The following is a 20,505-nucleotide window of genomic DNA, read 5'->3' as shown; positions in this document are numbered from 1 at the left end:
CCTAGTAAGTTGCGCAATCACATGCCACAGCCAACAACATAGCATAGTTGGTTATGAAGCAATGACGCACTACCCCACTCGAACTGTAAGTGTGGTGGAGATGAGAAAGTTAGTGTTCATGTTGATGAAATATTGAAGAGAGGCCAAATACAACAGCCGATTGAAAAGACAATAAGAGAGATGAGGTTTTGAGTTGATGGGAGAAGATGTTTAACTGGGACGAGGAGTGGAACATTTCTTTTGCAGGGTGTGGATTCAGGAGTATTTACTACCTGGGGGCTTTGAGCTGTATCCTGGAGCGGGCCCCTCACCTGGTTCATGGAGCCTCCAAGATCTGTGGAGCTTCTTCTGGTTGTCTCGTGGCTGCAGCTCTGGCTGTTGGGATTCCCATCGGTGAGTTCAATGTACATAGAAGATTAAAGTTTTTGCAGCTCTTCAGACTCAAATCCTGATGTATTATAACTTAAGTGGGTATTTTTGATTTGATCTTTTTGGCTAAAACAAACTGTTTTTATGTCATTTGTTCGTCTCATTCTGATCACTTCCTAATGCATGAAGGTAACAGATTTATTGCCCATATTTATTGCACTATTATACAACGCAGCGAGTCTGGTGTTTTTCTCCCTTTTGAGTCTATAAGAAAGAAAACCTGACCCAGGCTGTGCAAGTAAATAAGTTAAATAACTTTTCTTTGTGGGTTTCGGTTGTTTCTGAGACCATTTGACAGCATTTCAGTATAGATCTGTTCGTCAAAAAGAGATTGTGTTTTAAAGTAATACATTTTAAAATTTGGATGTTTTTCTTGTTCGTTTTTTTGCCTGACATGTTTACGACAAGTTCATTCATCTGTAATTGAACTTCATGGCCTTTCAGGGATATGTTATCTAAGAGTAAACGCTTTGAATGATACTTTGAGTAAACATTGTACATGGCAGGTTCACTGACACACAAACAGTTCAGTTCATGCAATAGTGAGAGCAAACTCCAGAGTCCACACAGAGTTCAAAGTCAAGTGAGGCCAAGTGTGGGAAAACATCTATCACTCACTGCCTCTGTTTTTCCACTCATCACTTACTCACAAAGTAAAGAGGACAGGATTAGGGACAAGCAAAATAATAATTGACAACTTAATTCTCAAAATGCAGAATAAAGAAAAGATAACCCAAGAAGTTAAGAAGCCTTTATTGTCATTATATACAAAATACAATAAAATTGCGAGTGCCCCTACCAGTGGTGCTTAAAAATACACACACACAATCACTCCTATTCCACAACACACATCAATCATAAATCCACAATAAGACAATAAAACAATAAAACAAGGCAGGTAAAAGTGCACTGATGTAAATTGCCAGACCATAGCATTGCAAAAACATATAAAATATATTGCACAGATTGTATAATGAATGAAATAGTTTTATAGTAAATAAAATGTAATAAAGTTTTAAGTTTTTAATGCGGGTTGCAGAGTCGCTGTGTGTGTTTGTTGAGAGATTGTATGGCTTTAGGAAAGAAACTGTTCCAGAGTCTTGTGGTTCGGGTTTTAATTGACCTGTATCACCTCCCTGAGGGCAGGATGTCAAGCAGGCGGTACAGGTCAGTTAGCTCAAAGACCCTTTCAATACAGAGTGACAATATGTGAATTACTGCCTTTGCTGAGCACTGCTAATGTATTGTTTGGTGTAATTTCTGCTTTTCATGCTGCGTCTTAGCCAGAACTCCTTTGTGAAAGAGATTATGTACCTCAATGGGAGTATTCCTGGGAAGGTTAAATAAACAAAAGTTAAATATAATAATAATTTGCTTTATTTTCCCCCTCAGATGAGTTCTGTGTTGATGTTTTGCTGGTAGCGAAAGAGGCCAGAAAACACACACTGGGCGTTTTCCACCCGACTTTCAGTCTGCTGCGGACTGTGAAGGACTCTCTGCTGCAGAAGCTTCCAGAAGATGCCCACCTCCAGGCCTCTGGGAAGCTGTGTGTGTCCCTCACCAGAATAGCTGACATGAAGAACGTTTTGGTGTCAGAGTTTGAGAGCAGAGAGGAGCTCATTCAGGTAGAATGGAGAAGAAATTCACATCTGTGCTGATATCATGTCTGCAAAGTGTCAGGAGCTAAAGTCTGATATCTGAAGTTTTGTCTTTCCTTTGCAGGTTCTCATGTGCAGCTGCTTTTTCCCTTTTTACTGTGGTTTCACCCCACCTTCATACCGAGGAGAGGTAAGTAGATTGCCTGTGCGTTTTTACAAGTTAAGGTATTTTTTAAAGGATTAGAATTCATTCATTCATGCTATAGTCTCTGAGAAACGTAAGGTGGATTTTCATTTAACTGAATAAGCATAAGTATATGTGCAATACTCCTTTTTACTTGACCTGTGAAGATTTTCGATGATTGATGTAAACTCCTCAGTACTACATGGATGGAGCCCTGAGCAACAACATGCCCCTGTTCGAGCAGAGAAACACCATCACTATGGCCCCTTTCTCAGGCGAGAGCGACATCTGCCCCAAAGAGGGGACATTCAACTTCTTTGAGTCGCACATTGGCAACCTTTGCATCCAGGTCACTACTGCCAATGTGCATCGCATCTGCACCTCCTTCCTACCTCAAAAAAATGAGGTGAGTCCTCGTCCAGGTTGCTTACCATACCATTATCTTCCAGAGTGGCAATCTGTAAATTACTGCCTATAATGTCTTTTCCTCTTCAAATTAAAAAGTGCATGCTGTAGTTTATTTAAAGTTTAATGAAAATTTCAGTGGCTTAAGCAAAGCATTACAAAACTGTATCATCCCCATAAAGATGGGTACTTTAGTGTGAACAAGAGAGGACCCAGTACTGAACCTTGTGGAACGCCTTTTGACATAAAATACAGAGGGATAATTTTCCAACATCACACATCCTCTGGTATGTAAAAGTAGAGCAAACATACCTTCATGATTTCGACTTTTCCTCTTGACAGAAATTGGCCGAGATTTGCAACAACGGTTACACAGACGCCCTTCGTTTCCTGGGAGAAAGAGGTGAGCTCCTCCACCTTCATCCTCCTCTCCACTCTTTCATTTTTTAAAACATGTTGTAAGTCAACTGTCTGTGACAGATCTGCTTGGACCACAGAATCTTCCCCCCAGTTTGCAGGCAGTCAAGCCTGCTTGTTGTGAGTTGGTGGAGTCTGAGAAGACATTGTTGAATGGAGAAAACCCTCATCAGGAAGACCATGAGTGGCTGCACCTGAGAGCCATAGAGAACCTCCCTGTTAGCTTTAAGAAAGGTAAGGATGATAGCTTCGGCAGGTCAAAGGTTTTCAGTCAGAGAAAGGGTTTATTACGCATTAAAAACTATAATTGTAAGATATAGTGATATATTGGAATACAACTTGTTCCTGAAAGGGCGTGGGTTCTATTATTCTATTCTATTCTATTAATTATTCTATTATTTCTTTTGTTTCGTTCTGTCATCATTTGAGGGTTTTATTAGGTGATGTCTTGTCCTTGTCATAACCCCTCACTATAAGTTCCCCTCTTTTTTTCTGTGCTTATGCACTCAGCAAAAAGGGATAAAAGAATTATTAAAAATATACATATAAATATAAATATAAAAATATAAAGTTGTTATAAAATTGACATTTCGTGTGTGTGTGTTAGTGCTGTGTGCGGCGTGCAGAGACAGCCATGATGGCGGCTCTCAGCTCTCTGAGTTCCCTCCTGTGAAAGTGGTTATGTATCTGCTGACCCTCCTGGTGCTGCCCATTGAACTGCTCTTCTTGCTCACTAAAAGGTAAAGTGGTGTGATGATGCAGCCAGAAAGTAATTAGTTGCATCATTAGTTAGTTGCTTTGATTTTTATACTTATGAAATGCATATTGGTCTTTTATTGTGACAGCATAATATTATCAGGCTGCAGACTGTTGATGTTGACTTCAGATCTCTGCAGGCAGACGTGGAGCAGCAGAGGTGAGGACTTTCAACCTTGAGATTATTAAGTGAATATCTCAGTTCATGGTTATTCTTTACATATATAAATGTCTTTGTCACTACCATGTACTTGCTACTGTTGTACTCAATTTCAGACCTCAGAATCCAGACAGGAAGAGACAAAAACATCAACCTTTGACCTCAACAATCACCACAAACTGCAGAACTCCTCATTGAGATGACAGTGGAAACCTGGACCTCTTCTCCCTCACCTCTACCTGTGCAGGTCCATCCAACCCACTGATACCAAATACACCTGCATGTGGAAGGTTGACTTGAAAACATAGAAAGGACACTTCATCAACCACAGATCAAGCTGAACAACTGTTTAAAATTGGATGAATATTAGTATATAGTTATCACTTGTTACCTCAATCTGTAATAGAGCTGCTAAATGTATATTTATTTATGATTTCTGAACATTTATTTTGTTTGTTTATATTGGTTTGACTATTTTATGGACCAATGGCTTAACCCAGCCATAAATCAAGGCTTAACTTTTCCCAATGATCATAGTTTTATAATCAATAAAATCCTTCCTTTGGGTAAAAGTTTACAAAAACAAATTGAAATGCAAAACACTTTGCCAGTATTTTGTTTTCATCTACAAAGTGTAAAAAGTGTTTGTGGTCTTTTTTGAGGTTCAGCTTACAGATAGCTAAAGCCTATGTTGTATGACACCTCTGTATAATTTAATGCACAATTTTGTTGTTACAGAAACATTTTCATGAGATGTTATGAGTATTAAGTTCAGTAGGATATCACAGAATGTATTTTTATATGAAGTTTACAAGGATCTTCACTTTATCTTTGCAAGTTATTTCAAGTATATGGAACCGCTTTGTATTTTATAGAAGGGCAGTAACAAGCCCCAATGTTGGAGATTGTTTTGAGGCACTGAAATCTTTCCATGCAGAGCACCTTGTTTTTATGGAGGATCTCAGTGAGGACTCATTAACACGTAGAAAGATTCCTGTTAGTGTGTCTAAAAACATGTTGATGTTGAGACATTTCTTTTAGCTAAAGATCTGGCACTCCAGGCCCAGAATTCAATGCTGTAAAATGTTCTTTAAGAACCAATGAATGAGAAATATATGATAAAAAGTGTCTTTCTTTCTTAGCATATGTTAAAGGGCCAGTTTGCCAATTTTCATGCCTTTATGGTCGCTCTGTGCCTTTGGAGGACATTATCCTCTTCTCCAATGGGCGCTGGAAAACCTCCGCCAGACTACGTAAAACGTGTCATCTGGCAGAGGCCAGGGAGCTCGCTAAACTACACTTCCTCATTCTAGGACGCCCGCCTCCGATGTCATGTCTTGTTTAAAATAGTCAGGTTTGAAATGTAGACTGCAGACCTGTAGATTTTTTAGACGATGCACTGTTATATTCTCGTCGTATTTTGGATTCTGTACCGCTCTGAGCCGTTGCCTGCAGCGATCAATGTCCTTGACTGGAAAACGGTAGTATTTCACTCCAGCGTCTCTCGCTAAGGCGTTGCTTTCGGAGGGAGGGACGCAATGCACGCTGGGTGTTGTAGGAATGTAGAATGGGCGAAACCACGAGCAGTTTGTACAACTTTCTCCACAGCTATGGCACCAATTTCAAATATTATTGCTTCTATCGATTACAGAGAACACCAGCTTTGACCAACAGTGGCTTTTTCAAGGGGAGAATTGCTCCTTTAAGATCAGCTGGTATGGAGATGACAAAAGATGTTGAAGTTATGTCCAACATTGTCAAAAGTGTTAACTATAGCTGTGTCTCAATTTGGGGGCTGCATCCTTCAAAGGACGCAGGCTACGGAGGATGAGACATTCCTAACCTGTGTAGACTGCTAAGGCCGAACTGACAGGAGACTGTCAGGTCTACGGAATATTTCCTTTAACCTTGCGTCACCAAATGTGGCTCCTGTCGCCCAGCAACAGGTACCAGGTCACATAATATGACCAACAATTTTTGCAAGATCATTTATTTTAAGTCCCCTGTCGTTGTTTTTAACATTTGTATTGCTAGCTACTCGATTTGAGTTGAAACCTCAAACTTTTACATTTAAAGTGTATTCCTCGGCCGCTTGAGAGTCCGCCATCTTGTTTGAATTGGCCTGCAATGAATCTTGGGATACGCTGGGCCGAGAAGGATGCACTGCCTGGAGCATTTGTCAGCCGCATGTGAAGGAGCCTTTGACGCCTTCACATACGTCCTCCGAAAGATGCACACACAGCTCAAGTTACTCTGACATCGTATTTCAGAATCAAGTGCACAACTTCTGTTGCATGTATTCCCTTCTCTTTTATGTTGGTCTCCACTTTTTCTTTTCTTTGAAATTCTCTACAAAATTAACACCTCAGTTATTCTCACTGTTCTGTTGAGTTAACCCTTAACACCAGGTAACCGACAGGTAATCCAATAATATAGAAAAAGCATCATCAGGACATTTTAATGTACATAAAGTTTCATAAAATTCCTTAAGAATGACATTTTCATTAAGATACAAAACGTAACTCTAAATTTCCGAAAGTAATAAAGTGATAAAAAAAAAAGAAGCTGTTTGAGTTTTGTAACATTATTTTGAAAAGGCTCGTCAGAAATTCCTTCGTCAGAAACTCCTTCGACGAGTCCAGTTTCATCCAGTGATCACTTTGCATTGTGGTCAGTTCATAGCACCATGAAAAGAAAACATTAATGCTAAATCCTCCATTCACCTGGGGGATCATAAAGGCTCACACTGATCTGTCCTTATCTGAAGTTTTATCTACTGTCAAACAGTAGACGTGAATGTTTACACTTACTGCACCCCAGTGCAGTATGTTACAGTACAAATGTTTAAATACATGACCTTCTCCAAGGACAGTCGAGCATCGTCATTGTCAAGTCCCTGATTTCACATTTTTAAAAAGACTGCCATGAAGATGATCAAACATGTACACAACACCATAAAACAGATAAAAAGTGCAGAAAGAATGTTCTGCAAATTCTCTAAGAAGTCCATCTACACTAATAAAAAGGGAAACATCCTAAAAGCTGACAGGCCTCTGCTCGTCAGTGCAGTCCTTCTCCTCATACACCAGCGTCCTTTGGTCCACCGCTGATGTCTGGGATCTGGTCTGCGAAGGACTGGGTCATCCACTGTCCGTCTGGGAGCTGGCCTTCTGCTATTTCTGACGTGCTCGCCTCCTGTGCTCCTTCTGGAGACAGAGAACACACAGACTGAAGCCCTGTGCTGAGGATAATGTGACTAAACTAAATCTTACATGTGATGACTGTTACATTGTCAGAAACACAACAGCATGGATACGATTCGATGTTTGTGATATCGATGCACTTCAGTAGGACAATTCATCAATTCAAGTGGCTGTGTGGCTCAAACATTGAATGGTAAATTGTAAATGGACTGTACTTATACAGCGCTTTTCTAGTCTTTGCGACCACTCAAAGCTGCTTTTACACTACATATCACATTCACCCATTCACACACTGATGGCAGAGGCTGCTATGTAAAGTGCCCAACTGTCAATCAGATATCACATTCATACCCGTTGCCTATGCCACCGGGAGCAATTTGGGGTTCAGTGTCTTGCCCAAGGACACTTCGACATGTAGCCTGAGGGAGCTGGGGATCGAACATCCGACCTTCCGATTGAAAGACGACCGACTCTTCCACTGAGCCACAGCCGCCCCCTGAACTAACCAGAAAGCTTTTTGCACTGGATGAACTTGACTGATAGAGCTATTGTCAAAGTCTATCAGGTCTCTGATCCTCTAACCTGTTACAGACACTTGTTACTTGTTTCTCATAATACCTTGTCATGAAGTGGCATTCGGTCAATAATGTCATTTTTAATGCAAAGTTGACATTGTTTGAGATCAATTTGAGATAAACTTTATTGACCGAATGACACGTAATGACAACAGTCATGAACATTCATAAGGACTCATTCATGTTCACGACAGGTGTCATGGCAGTCTTATGCACACCCCTTCAAAGAAAGAGTTACCGCTGGCTGTAACCCGGTTACTTAAATTCAATCATAGCTGTATAAGAACTCAGAAATGAAAAGTTATATCTACACTGACATATGGTTGAAATGTGTGTTTAATTTAAACAACCTATAATGGATTTCACATCAGTAGACTGTGAAGAAGCAAAGTGTTGCTAACTGTGTGTGTGTTACCTGTGTTTTCTCCGGATGAGAATGTACAGTGGCCGTTGGTCTGTTCTTGAGCCTGGCCTCCTTCAGCTCCTCTCTCTGCGTACGCTCCCCCGTAGGCATCTTCATAACCAGGATCGTAGTGCTCCTCCTTTATCGCCATCCTCTTGGCGTCCTCTGTTGATGAAAAAAATAACACAAATACCAAACATGATCAGACCAGGAGTCTAATGACGAGATTTAATATCAGGATGTCCTGAAACAGAGTTTCAAGCCAACAATGCTGCTACTTTGAACGCCTTTTTCAAATAATGTTAATTCTTCATTCAATATTCTTCTACATTAGAAGTTGGAAATCTTATTTAAATGATGGTTAAAGCTGTCATAAGTTTTTCTCTGTATCACAATACATAATTTCACTTAAAGAAGAATGATTTATGAGGTGGTTAAAAACAGGTTAAATAAGAATTTAAACAAAACCCGTTCTTACCCTTGGCCAACTGTAGATTAAACGAGTACTGAACCTCCTCGATCTCTTTGCTTTTTTGGACGCCCTTCAGCTGATCTCTGAGCTCCCTCAGTTTGATGTAGAAGTGGACTTTGTCCTGAGCACGAGGGAACTGAGCACAGCGAGCGCTGGATGAAGGCATCAGGTACAGAGCCTGTTCAGGGGAAATGACTGTTAGATTAACATTTTTTGGCCTCTGCCTTTATTGACAGGACAGCTGAAGAGAGAGAGGAAATATAGGGAAGTGAGAGCATGCACCAAATGGTCATGGGAGTCTTACCCGGGGTCAAACAACAGAATTTGTGAGTATGTAATACAGTCTATTTTTCAGTGCTGACATTGATCCATTATATTTACTAATCAGATGAGACTCAAACCATTAGTCTCTGTGTTCAACCAAACAATGTAGAAAATCAGTTCATCTTGAGAGGCTTGTTTGGAAAACGAGGCTAACTGTCATCAATATTTGAGGAATCCATCGTGATGATGCTTACCACGTCACAGTCGGGGATCTTGTGTGGCTGCAAACCGAAATCAAGCTTTTTTGGCTTTTTACCAAACATCTCTCTGCAGAACATTTCATAGATACCTGAGGGGTGGCGGGGAGAAAATGGGAAACTGTTACTTTCAATCACTTTGAGGAGTAATTCAGGGGGAAAAGGGGTGTAAAGTAGAAGAGTTCTCACATTTTCCATTAAAAACAGCAATCAGAGGCTTGAATTTCTTCAGCTTCTCTACGAGAATTTTGCCTCCTTCACGTAACTCTTTACTGTTGAGATGAAATCAAAAAGGAAAATGGTTACAACACAGTGTTACAAAACTATTCATCAGCTCAAAGTGAACGGGCTTTTCCGTAGTTATGACTCCTTTTTTGCTTGTCCAGCTACAGCACGTCAGAATACACCCTCTTTGCCCTACAAAAAAAAGATTTCTGGCTCCAGTAACTTCACGCATGAATGCGATCAAATCAGAATCAATGAGTGATGACACGAGAACAATATTTAATGTTATTTTTTTCAGCCTACCTTGAGAGGTCTTTACTCCCTGGTGTCGCCCTTTCCACCATGTTGGTGAAGCCCATTTTGTACTTAACAGGCAGGGTGCTGTCATGCATGTGGTTGAGTTGCTCCTCAGTGAATCCAGACAGAAACAGGCACTTCCCTGAAATAAAAAAAAACAGGGTTCATCACTATAAAAAAAAAAAGATAAATCTTTATTGATCCCACATCAGGGAAATTTCAGTGTTACATTGAGGTGTCACAGAATCCAACTTAATTTTCATATCTATTAAGAGAAGACAAAGTGATATACATCTTTGTCAATTAAAGTTATAATCTCGAAGATCTCGCTCTCTTTGGCGGCACCTATGGCGACAAAACGCTAATTGCAGGAGAACACTTCCCAGATATCCAGACAGTGTTGCATGTGTGACGTCCACGGTTGGCTCCGGCTGTAACTCTTGATTTTCCTGGCTGACGGTCGCTTTCCTTTTCAGACTGTTTGCTTCATCTGAGCGTCGAGTTTGATTCTTTTTCTTTGGATTTTCACTTATTGTTGAAGTTGTATCTGTAGTCATCCATCTTTTCTTTGTTTGTTCAGCCATAGTAGATTACTGTTTACTCGCAACACTTGCAGAGAGCGGAAAAGCAGCCGCTTAGCTCCGCCTACCCTCTCTGGCAGACCAACCACTGCTGGGCGATGGAAAACGCGTCACTAACTGGGCGCTGCTCATGATTTCTTCCCGGAAAAGTCACAGACATGCAGTCTGTAATGCTGCAAATGCAAAGGCTTTCCTCAGTGGGCCATAGGCTCAATCACCATTGTGTTACCTCATTCGGCAATAGATAGAGACTTAACAGACATTTATTTAAATGTATCACTTTAAGCCTGTAACCTCACTTTACAAAACCGTCCTCACTCTAAAGCTGAAAATGGGTCTTACAAAGATAGAAGTGGGATCACACACTCGTACATTTCTAAAAAACCTTTGAGCAATCAAAACTTTTTACCTTCCCTCTGATCATTTTTGCAGACAAGCTAAAGACAATTTTTTTTTTTTTACTATTATCCAACTTCAAATCATTCTTGTCACATTACTTACAAAAATGATTTCCAGGACCTGGAAACCACCGTCCAATAAAAGCTGCCATCAGTCCTGGATTGATACCAATCTGGAAAAAATACAGTGCATGTTTTTGAGTCGTACAAACACAAAAAATATTCCTGACTGCAAACATTTGAACAGAGAATCTTACAATGACATAGTCCAGGTTGTAATCCAGCAGGTCTGGCAGAGTTCTTTTCATGACTTCCTCCTCTGACATTCCCTTGAAGCGGTCGATTTTCCTCTTCACCTTCTTGAAGCTCTCATCAATCTTCTCTTGCTTCCCGTCTGCCTGAGCCTCTTTGGCCTTCTTGGGCTTAGGACCGGGTTTGGCTTTGGGTGCATTTGGGTCTTTAGGTGGCTTTGGTGGCTTTGGTGCCTTGGGGACTTTTGGTGGTTTGGGGGGCTTGGGTTCCTTCGGTTGAGCTGGTCTACCTCTTTTTTTGGCTGGGGCTATGAGGGGAAAACAGAGGTGATTTCAGAGGGAAGAACTGCCTGAAGCTAAACTTTGCCCTTACACTTTTAAAAGTCTCCATCTTTATTTGACTAATTCCTTAACATTACCACTTAATTACATTTTTTGAGTGTCTTAAACACGGCATATCAAATGTCCCAAACCCAGAACAAGCACATCTATAAACCATGAGTATATTTTATAGAATAGGGATTTTAGTACGTTTGGCCAGGCTGGCAAGCTCCTGCTGATCCATCATGGGTTCCGGATTAGCCATGTGTGCCATGGCTCCCTCCTCTGCCCGCCCCTCCGGGTAGGGATACTGATGGTTGGGGCTGAAGCCTGAATATTGGGCCTGGAGAGCCTGAAACTGCTGTGCGGACTGAACCCTGTGGTAGTCAAATAATGAAACAGGAAAAAGAACCAGGGACAATAAATACAACAAGAAAAATGGCTCAACCTCAATATGCTGCAGAGTTAAAGATGAGTTGGACCAGTTCGTTGTCAAAGCTTATGCTTCACAAGTTTTATTTTCTGTATTTGATTGAGTGTTACACAGGGTTGATTAATTATTTGGTTTCATAAATTAAAAAACAGAAGTGACATATCGTTGTCCTACAATTGTAAACGGTAAAAACCAGGCTCACAAAATCATAACTTAAATTGCACCTCACTGATACTTATGTCACTCTACAATACTTCTATCTCTTCCTGATTACTACCTGTTACCTTTTTGTTTTTATATTGTTTCATCTCTTACATATATTTATACATAGTACTGTTTATTCCTGCATACATCATATAATGCAAATATTTCAAATCCATTTTATCACACACCTGCCTCAAAAGCATTATATTTATCTTTGCATCACATTTGTATTTCTCTTTTTGTTCATGTTATTTTCCTTCCTATCTTAAATACCATGTTCATTCCCTATAATTGAAATGTTTCTTTCTATTTTAAAACAAATTTCTGTGTAATTGTTCTGCACAATAAATAACTTGTTTTGGCTGACTGCATCCAATGCATTAAGTGTATATTAGTCGTGAAAATATGCTTTCTTTGTACCTCTATTATCAGAATGTGGAGGAAATACAGATCACTCTGAATTGGTCCATTCTGTTTGTTTACGGTCAACAATGGTTAGTGAATTAAAAAGACTTCAGTATAAATTCACACAAGATGTTTTCTTTGTTCTCCTTGCATTAAAACCACAGTTAAACGCCAACAAGCTATAATGAAACAACATTCACAGCACTGCAAATCATCATTAACGTTGCACAAAGCAAATGGCATATAACATAAACAATGGTAAAACAAAAGTCAAAAAGGGAAACTGGGCGCACATGCTTTCATTTCATTTTCATCACACTTTGCCATTAAGAGGTTTGCTGATATAATCTGACTCCTCTATGGCCACATTGTGGTGAGGGCGAAGACTCACCACTGATGAAGATACTCCGGGGAGACAACAGGGAATGATCCATTCAGCTTTTCCTCCATCTTTTGGGTGGTTTGACTTTATAAATAAATCAATATGCACGTTGAGGAAACAAGGCTAGATGATGTACACTTAATTTGAGCATATTAGGAGTCTGGCAGTGTATGAAACTGAATGCATGTGCCAGGGCATTGATTACAAACTGTGGAGTTGGCAACAACAGATAAAAGATAAACATAAACAAAACCAACAAAGGAAAAATTAGATGGTGATTACACATTAAACAAGATTAAAACAATCATATGCACATCCTATTTTATGAAAAATACGTTACAACAGAAGTATGTACAGTAAACACTAAACACCCATTACTAAATGTTTCTCCCTTCTTCCAGAGCTAATGGGATGCTAACAAACTAGCTTCACGAGATTTAAAGCAGCGATTAATTTGTCCTTTTTAAACCGGTTTACAATGCATTGTTGGTAGGTAATTGTATACGTTGATAGGAAACTCATTTCGATGAAAAATGTTTCGTATGCAGGGTAATGGAATTAAAGGGATCGGCAACAGCAATTCGGTAGCGGTGCCACAAGTGCAGGTACTGTTAGCCAACAGCTAGCTGCTAAGCTAACTTAGCATGGATGAATGGTTTCGCCTTCACTGAGATTTCTCGCAAAAGAAGTTGCACACAATTTACCAAAATATAAAAAATAAAACTAACCTGTTGTTGGCACGGCTTAAATTAGTATCTTCCGTACAGAAAATTGTTTTATTCCCATCTATCCCGCTCTTCTATTCACAACATCCGAGCTACAACTGAGGCAACAAAGACATGACAGCACTGCCAGTCAACTTTGACACCGGAAGATCTCAAGTCTGAGACCCAAGGGGGGGAACGGGAACATATCTTTGATTTTACAGGAGGAAAAAAATACTTTTAAGGGACACATTTTTAAATGTTTCACAGTATAACTTGTTACCTTATAGTCCTGTTTGGAGTTTATGTGTATCACATTAACTGCGTAATAAAATAGAGAACAACAACGACAAAGGAATAACACCTATTTTTTAGTATTGGTATGAGCCACTCGACTTTTAAACTCTGTAGGATTGGTTTTCTATTGGCTGAAATCCTGTGATGTTTAAAGGGCCATGTTTACAATTTATACACAAATAGTAACTACAAGTTTTTTTCCTATTGTTTCATTGTGACTTTTGTTTCTTTTCATTTGTTTTATGTGTATTTCCTCTAGCTGTGCTTTATCCAAACTATTGATCAGGGTATTAAGTGCACCGCTGAATGGGCTTTTTTTCACAGCGGACATTTTAACTTCCAACAGGAGGAAAAGCACAGGTGTTAATAATAACTTTAACAATGGTTCTGTTCTATTCAGGTGTCTCAGAAAGCCATGACAGACAGTCAACATGCACACAACCTGGGCCATGAAACTGAAGAAGCTAAATGCAATACAGCCATCGTTAATGCTACCATAAACACCTGTGCTTCTCCTAATGTGACATGCTGAAAAAGTCTTCGGCCTATAGAGCATTGAAAATTTGACTCTCCAAGCATAATCATACTTTGTGATGGCTTGTGTGTGTCCTAATGTTGCAATAATATACAGTATTTAACAGCATCATATTAATAACTTACACATTAAGACAACATACCGGCCTAAGAAGAGATTTAATAACTCTGTAATTACAGATTAGAAAATCAGAGAACAGTTACATATTTATACAGCTGATAAATCATAAAATGTCATTCTTTGAAAAATACAAAAATAAGTCACTGGACACACATACCATACAAAATGCAATAAATAGTGATAAAAAATAACACCAAACATGCACAGTCTGTTTTAGAGTTAGAAAATGTAACAGTTGTGGGGACTTGGGCCCTTGTGCGTCACATTGTGAGGCCTCTGGAAACTGTAAGACTCCTCTTCTCCTGTGGTGTCATCAGAGGGTTTCTCAGCCTCATTGATGCATTATGCTACTACTACAGCTGATTTCTGATATCTGTGGAGCGCTCCAGCTGCAGGGGTTCTACGTCACGGTGTTCGCTACGTCCATGTCTGCAAGATACCAGAATAAAGATGGATTTTGGTGCTAGCAAAGGCAACAATACATTACAGGATAGTCATTCAACAACATGGTGCAGCCAACAATTGTTCGACAAAGTGTTTTACTTCTTGAAACCACCCAAAAGATATCTTTAAGGGCAGCCACAATGTTTAATGTAATTCTCTGCAAATTGGGTAAACAAGCAAGAATAACAGCCTTCATTCAGTGCGATTAATGCGTTTCCTTCATTGTAACACACTTGCAAAACGGACTTCATTTAATGTTGGAAGCTTGCATTGTGGTGAGCAGTCTTCCTTCGTCCTGCCTTTAACTGATGCATTAATGCATATCTTTGTGTGTTACCAGAACTTGTCCTTGTGCATGTGCGTGAGGAAAACCGCTTCATAGCAGTAACAGAGGTCAAAAACTTTTAACCTTTAATTTTACTGACAACTTTTCACACCATTCTATAATTTTTATATCTACATGGTAGCAACACTACCTTTGTGTTTCAGCAGAAAGGCCTGTTTTTTCACTCCTCTCCTCCGTCTTGTTTAGTTGTAGGAGTTGCTGCTTTGACTGGCTTCATCGTTCAGTCGACCACAGCTTTCATACTCTGGATCCACCTGCTCTTCTTTGATTGCCATCCTCTTAGCATCCTCTGCAGAGCAAACAAAAAAGTACCAAAAAGCCATTCAATCTTTGAATCCAAATAAGCAACAAATTGAATTTAAAGCCTTATATTTCATCTGTGCTACACAGCATAGCTAAAGTGAATTGAAGTGTTTACCTTTAGCTAGCTGCAGATCGAACGAGTACTGTGTCTCTTCCACCTCTTGCCTGGGAGCCAGCCCTTTCATTTGGTCTCGCAGTTCCTTCAGCTTGATGTAGAAATGGACCTTATCCTGTGCACGGGGAAACTGGGCACAACGGGGGCTTGACGATGGCATCAAGTAGCACACCTGGATGACAGGAAACATACTGTGAGGATTGTTTTTTGTATTATTTAGTATACTTTAAGAGAAATGTAGGTACTGGTTCAACATACTGTTTCAGTTTCTGGGATTTTGTAGGGCTGAAGACCAAACTCAAGATTCTTTGCCTTCACACCAAAAGTTTCCTTGCAGAAGATTTCATAAATACCTGCCAAGATAAACAAATATCAATACACTGTTAAACTGATTTAATGGCTTCAGGAAAAGCCATCCAAACAATTAAACTGAAGGGGGTGAAATACAGTTGTTGTTGTTTTTACCTTTTCCATTAAATGCTGCTATTAATGGCTTGTATTTCTGCAGCTTTTCAAGTAATTGTCTTCCTCCTTCGCGAATCTCCTTACTGGGACAGAAACATAAAACCACAACATTATTGTCTATGCGTTTTTTTGTACTTGCACTTAGTCTGAATCCTTCTGCATGCAAGTATCAGCTAAAAAAAGAATCGTTAGCAAGTTCAAACAACATTTTATAAATAAAACTACATGTGTGTATTTAATAGATAGATGTGTTTTTCACCTGGACAGGTCCTTGCTGCCAGGTGTGGTCCTCTCCACCATGTTGGTGAAGCCGATGCTGTAGCTCTCTGGCAGGCTCTGGTCGTGCATGTAGTTGAGCTGCTCGTCAGTTAGACCAGAGAGGAACAGACATTTCCCTGGACATAGGAGAAGAGTTTACATTTTCAAACACTTGACGATTAGTTGTGATATGACATGTCTTTGAAATGTATTACTGTATACATAGGTTACATTTCTATCCATTCTAATGAATGGATAGAAATAATGTATAATATACTGTATATGTCATGTACATTTCCCCCCAAAATAAGTCAGGATTAATGTTCTTTGTCCACTATGTGATAAGACTCTATTTGACTTGAGAATAAAGGTGTGATTGTAATGTGGTTTGTTTTTGTAATGTTAATAGAATTGCCCTTACACTGATACTACGTAAAATGATGAACGTAAAATGAATGATAACACCAGTATCAAATATGCTTGGCTGCTTTACCAGCATAAAAGGAAAATCTAAACATTAAATCCAAACATGTGTAACAGACAAGATCCATTTCCTGCTTTCTACTTTTAGAAACAGTTTATAGCAAACATTCTTGAGGAACTGGAGGTAAAAGCTTATAAAATCATTGACCACTCTAATGTCAGCAACCTCTCATCTTGTAAACGATTCTTGCAAAGCCCTTCACTGAAGATAAATATGGAAATGGCATGCATAAATCGTACCACACAAGAGAGAATGCTGCAGCTCGTCTTTTAACTGGTAAACGTGGGCACATCTCCCCTGTTCTGGCTCCCTGCACGTTTTAGGATTGATTTTAAGATTTTATTATTAACTTTATAAATCGTTAAATGGGCTCTGACCTCTCAGACCTTTTAAAACCACATCTTTTATCAAGCACGCTCAGATCTACAGACCAGTTGCTTCTGGCTGTCCCAAGGTCAGAGTTGAAGCTCAGGGGTGAACGAGCCTTCGCAGTCACAGCTCCAAAGCTCTGGAGCGCTCTGCCTCCACAAATTCGGCTGTCCTCCACTCTGCCTGTTCTCAAATCAAACCTCACAACACACCTTTGGCCTCTGGCTCTGCATGAGAGTTACCTTTTTATTCTTGCTTCTTTCCCATTGGTCTTAATGCTTTTTACTACTTATTGTCCTGTTGTTTTAAAATTGGTCTTAGGGTTTAATTGTTTATGTTTGACTGTACAGCACTTCTGTCAACACTTGTTTTTAAATGTGCTTTATAAATACATCTGCAGTGGATGCTGTGCCTCCTGGTTTCTGCTTGCTGCAGATACATCATTTACATACAGAGCGATATATTCAAACCGAAGACTCAATTTTTATGGCTGCATCAACACATCAAGATGAAACTTATAACATCTATTTGGATGCTTTTATAGCATTTATGTGTTGCTCAGCATGAAGCTTTGTGGTTCTCTCTTTGAGGTAATGAGTATGGACAAATATGAGCAGCATAAGAAGTGTTAATAATGATCCAACTGTGTGAAAGAAGTTACAAGTGAAGGCTGGTGTGTGTTCCCTGTAGTAAGTAATGAAATTGAATTTCAACATACAGAAATGGTTTCCTGGGTTTGGGTAATGGTGTCCTTTGAAGGCTGACAATAGTCCTGGGTTAATTCCAATCTGAGGAGAAACATGAAGGTGTTACCATGGCAACAGACATTTTTTTTGTGTGTCTGAAACCGTACAACATGGACACAACGACTGTGTGTAAATTATTCTCTTTACAACTGGCACATAAAGTATTAATCCACTACTTATACACATTATCAAATATACGAATTCTAGTACAAAACTCACTATCAGGATGTCCAGATTGTAGGTAATGACGTCTGGAAGGGTTTTGGCCATGACCTCAGCCACCGACATGCCATTGAAGCGGTTTAGAGCCCTCTTGGCTTTTTTGGCAGCTTCCACCTCATCTTCCTCCTCCTGAGTCTTTCCATTCTCTGACTGCTGCTGCTTAGGAGGCCGGCCTCTCTTCTTCTTCACAGGCGTCCCGGCTAGGAGAAAAAGAAGGGAAAGTTTTGAGGTATTAAAAACACTGTATGAAGAAAATCTCACAAGCAAAGTTATAGATAAGGGACGGAGGGTGATTACATTTAATGATCTTTTTTCCCCCCCTGAAATTGTTGGGTTCAACCTTAACCAAAACAATCTATCCCTAAACTTAACCCAAGAGCCTTAATTACCTAAACATAATCGTAATCCTTTCTGGATGTATAAATTAAGTGATTTTGTTTCTTAAACCTAACCACTGACCAGAGTGTGGAAAACTCAAGACAATTGTGTGGCAGTCCAGCACTTTGTACACTTTGGGAACATAATCCAGGCAGCAGTTCTGTTGCCATCTTAAGGTAATAAGGAAAACAGTTTTATGCAAACCTAACTTGTAGGAGACAGGATTGGCCTGACCGATGTGTTGCACGTATGACTAAAATCTAAAGCTCCTTCATACCTTGAGGTGGAGCAGCAGGCTGAGGTTGGTGCTGAACATGCGGCTCCTGCTGCTGTGTCGTATGTTGATGCTGAGGATGGTTCAGCTGTGCAGGATGCTGCTGCTGCTGATGATATTGCTGCTCCCTGATGTTCTGCTGGTAAGGCGGCTCCTGGTAGTGGTTTTGGGCCGGAGGGTAGTTCTGATAAACAGGTTCCTGGTAAAGAGGTGGCTCCCGGTGGACAGAGAGCTCGGCCATGACTAGCTCATCTCTGGGACCTTCTGTGTAATGGCCCATGTTGTGATAGGGCATCCCATGCTGCGCCTCAGGGTGCTGCTGGCTGGACTGGTACCTAGAAAAGAGAAGGTGAGGATGAGGAAGAAGACGGTTAGAGAGAGGAGGCAAAGGAAGGTGCTCAAGAAAAATGGACCTGGACACAGCAGGAAAAGACAAATTATGCTGGCGTTCAATGAGGTGCGTGGAGAAGTGCGTGAGGCAAACTTACAAGACACAATACTTACAAACATGCGCTGACATTTACCTGTTTGTATTCTCTGCATTTCATCCATTGTATGATAAGTCAAGCTCTTTGATTATTGTTCCTAACTTTATAAGACTATACGATTGGTTTTGAGCACATAACCGAGGCCACTTACTCTTTGCACACACAAATAGGTCTTTGAACACCACCCTTGTTTTGCTCTTAGGTGAAACTGACAAGAATGGAATGAAGATATACAAACACTTAAAAGGAGTTGCAAAATCACTGTGATTGTGATTGACATGAAGCTAACTACAGGTCAAACATGTGGAGAGTTTTTTTTTACGACTTTTTCACTCTACATTAAGGCTGAGTCAGTGTATCTGCAGATGTTGTATGACCCCTGTAGCAAGTAATGGTGTAATAATACTTGATAATGTAGTAATACGCGAACAAATATTCTTTCAAAGTTGTAAACACAATGCAACATAATCACGTTATAAAATGAACTGTCAATTATCATATTTATACTTACACACAACTGAGGTTACTTCTGATTCAAGCTATTTGTCCAACATTATTTGTATTTTATTACATTTTGACTGGTTATAAGCCTTAATAATTAACTTTACACAATCACTTGCTACAATTCGAAATATCTATAACAGATGTGTATGAAATCCTGTGTAAATGTTGTTTCTTTTTCTCCTTCTCATGCATGAAAATGAAGAGGTGAGAACAATGATAAGTTTCCCAGGACCTGCCACCTCCAGCTCCAACTCACCACTGCTGAAAATAATCCGTGGGAACCGTCAATGAAGTATACTGGTTTTCTTCCATCTTAACTGTTGACTTATTTAAATAAATTGTCATTCATTCTGCTGCCAAATGCATCAATACATTTCAAAGATAATTGGTGTGTGTGGATTATGGTACACACGGTACATTGCTGGTACAAAGAAGACGGATGGACGCTGCTACAGGAAGCTAACAGCAAGCTAACAACATTAAGCAGACCTAGACCTGTATTTAAACCAAAAGAGACTTTTACATTAACGTAACATAAGGGTATATGAGAAAACTAACGTACCTGTCATACATTTTTTTCTGTAGTATTTAATTGAGAAAACGGGAGACTTGGAATCCTCCCAAAACAAAGACCATTTAAACGCTTAACAGTTCCCTTTTCTCCGGTTGAGTGAAGCCTTACCGCCACCTCCTGTTTGGGAGTTGTACTGCATTAGTTAGACTGAAATAATGATTTAGGATAGTTAGTCACATTACCCTATACTATTACAACCAACCGTCGATCACTATCAAGTAAAACTGTGCGTATTATTTATTAATTTAAACATTATAAC

The 20,505-nt window shown here is 39.7% G+C and overlaps 2 protein-coding genes and 1 pseudogene across 6 annotated transcripts; 1 reads left to right on the top strand and 2 right to left on the bottom strand.

Moving 5' to 3' along the window:
• Window positions 1–194: 194 nt before the first annotated feature.
• Window positions 195–4,249, top strand: LOC138613473 (patatin-like phospholipase domain-containing protein 2; annotated as a pseudogene).
• Window positions 4,250–6,391: 2,142 nt separating this feature from the next.
• On the bottom strand, window positions 6,392–13,454 carry tdg.1 (thymine DNA glycosylase, tandem duplicate 1). Of its 2 annotated transcripts, XM_069686381.1 has the most exons (11): window positions 13,349–13,454; window positions 12,630–12,704; window positions 11,407–11,573; window positions 10,882–11,183; window positions 10,728–10,797; window positions 9,652–9,787; window positions 9,313–9,395; window positions 9,121–9,215; window positions 8,609–8,780; window positions 8,143–8,295; window positions 6,392–7,155 (listed from the first exon to the last, which is right to left on the bottom strand). In XM_069686381.1, exons 2-11 carry the CDS (start codon window positions 12,686–12,688, stop codon window positions 7,028–7,030), a joined length of 1,365 nt encoding a protein of 454 aa, XP_069542482.1. In that variant the 5' UTR covers window positions 12,689–12,704; window positions 13,349–13,454; the 3' UTR covers window positions 6,392–7,027. The 2 variants fall into 2 exon arrangements, with proteins under 2 accessions (XP_069542482.1, XP_069542483.1); XM_069686382.1 differs by lacking the exon at window positions 12,630–12,704.
• An 848-nt stretch (window positions 13,455–14,302) lies between these two features.
• tdg.2 (thymine DNA glycosylase, tandem duplicate 2) lies at window positions 14,303–20,320 on the bottom strand. Of its 4 annotated transcripts, XM_069686466.1 has the most exons (11): window positions 20,235–20,285; window positions 19,929–19,996; window positions 18,684–19,015; window positions 18,026–18,228; window positions 17,779–17,848; window positions 16,209–16,344; window positions 15,950–16,032; window positions 15,743–15,837; window positions 15,485–15,656; window positions 15,197–15,355; window positions 14,303–14,705 (listed from the first exon to the last, which is right to left on the bottom strand). In XM_069686466.1, exons 2-10 carry the CDS (start codon window positions 19,982–19,984, stop codon window positions 15,249–15,251), a joined length of 1,254 nt encoding a protein of 417 aa, XP_069542567.1. In that variant the 5' UTR covers window positions 19,985–19,996; window positions 20,235–20,285; the 3' UTR covers window positions 14,303–14,705; window positions 15,197–15,248. The 4 variants fall into 4 exon arrangements, with proteins under 4 accessions (XP_069542567.1, XP_069542568.1, XP_069542569.1 ...); XM_069686467.1 differs by lacking the exon at window positions 19,929–19,996 and having other exon boundaries at window positions 20,235–20,320; XM_069686468.1 differs by lacking the exon at window positions 19,929–19,996 and having other exon boundaries at window positions 20,244–20,274.
• Window positions 20,321–20,505: the final 185 nt, after the last annotated feature.

This window comes from Semicossyphus pulcher, unplaced genomic scaffold (assembly GCF_022749685.1).
Source record: "Semicossyphus pulcher isolate SPU_LCO1_2020_fin unplaced genomic scaffold, fSemPul1.0.p SCAF_8, whole genome shotgun sequence".
In the NCBI taxonomy this organism is placed as follows: Eukaryota; Metazoa; Chordata; class Actinopteri; order Labriformes; family Labridae; genus Semicossyphus; species Semicossyphus pulcher.
Note: the sequence above shows the minus strand (reverse complement) of the source record. Positions and strands in the feature narration are given on the sequence as shown.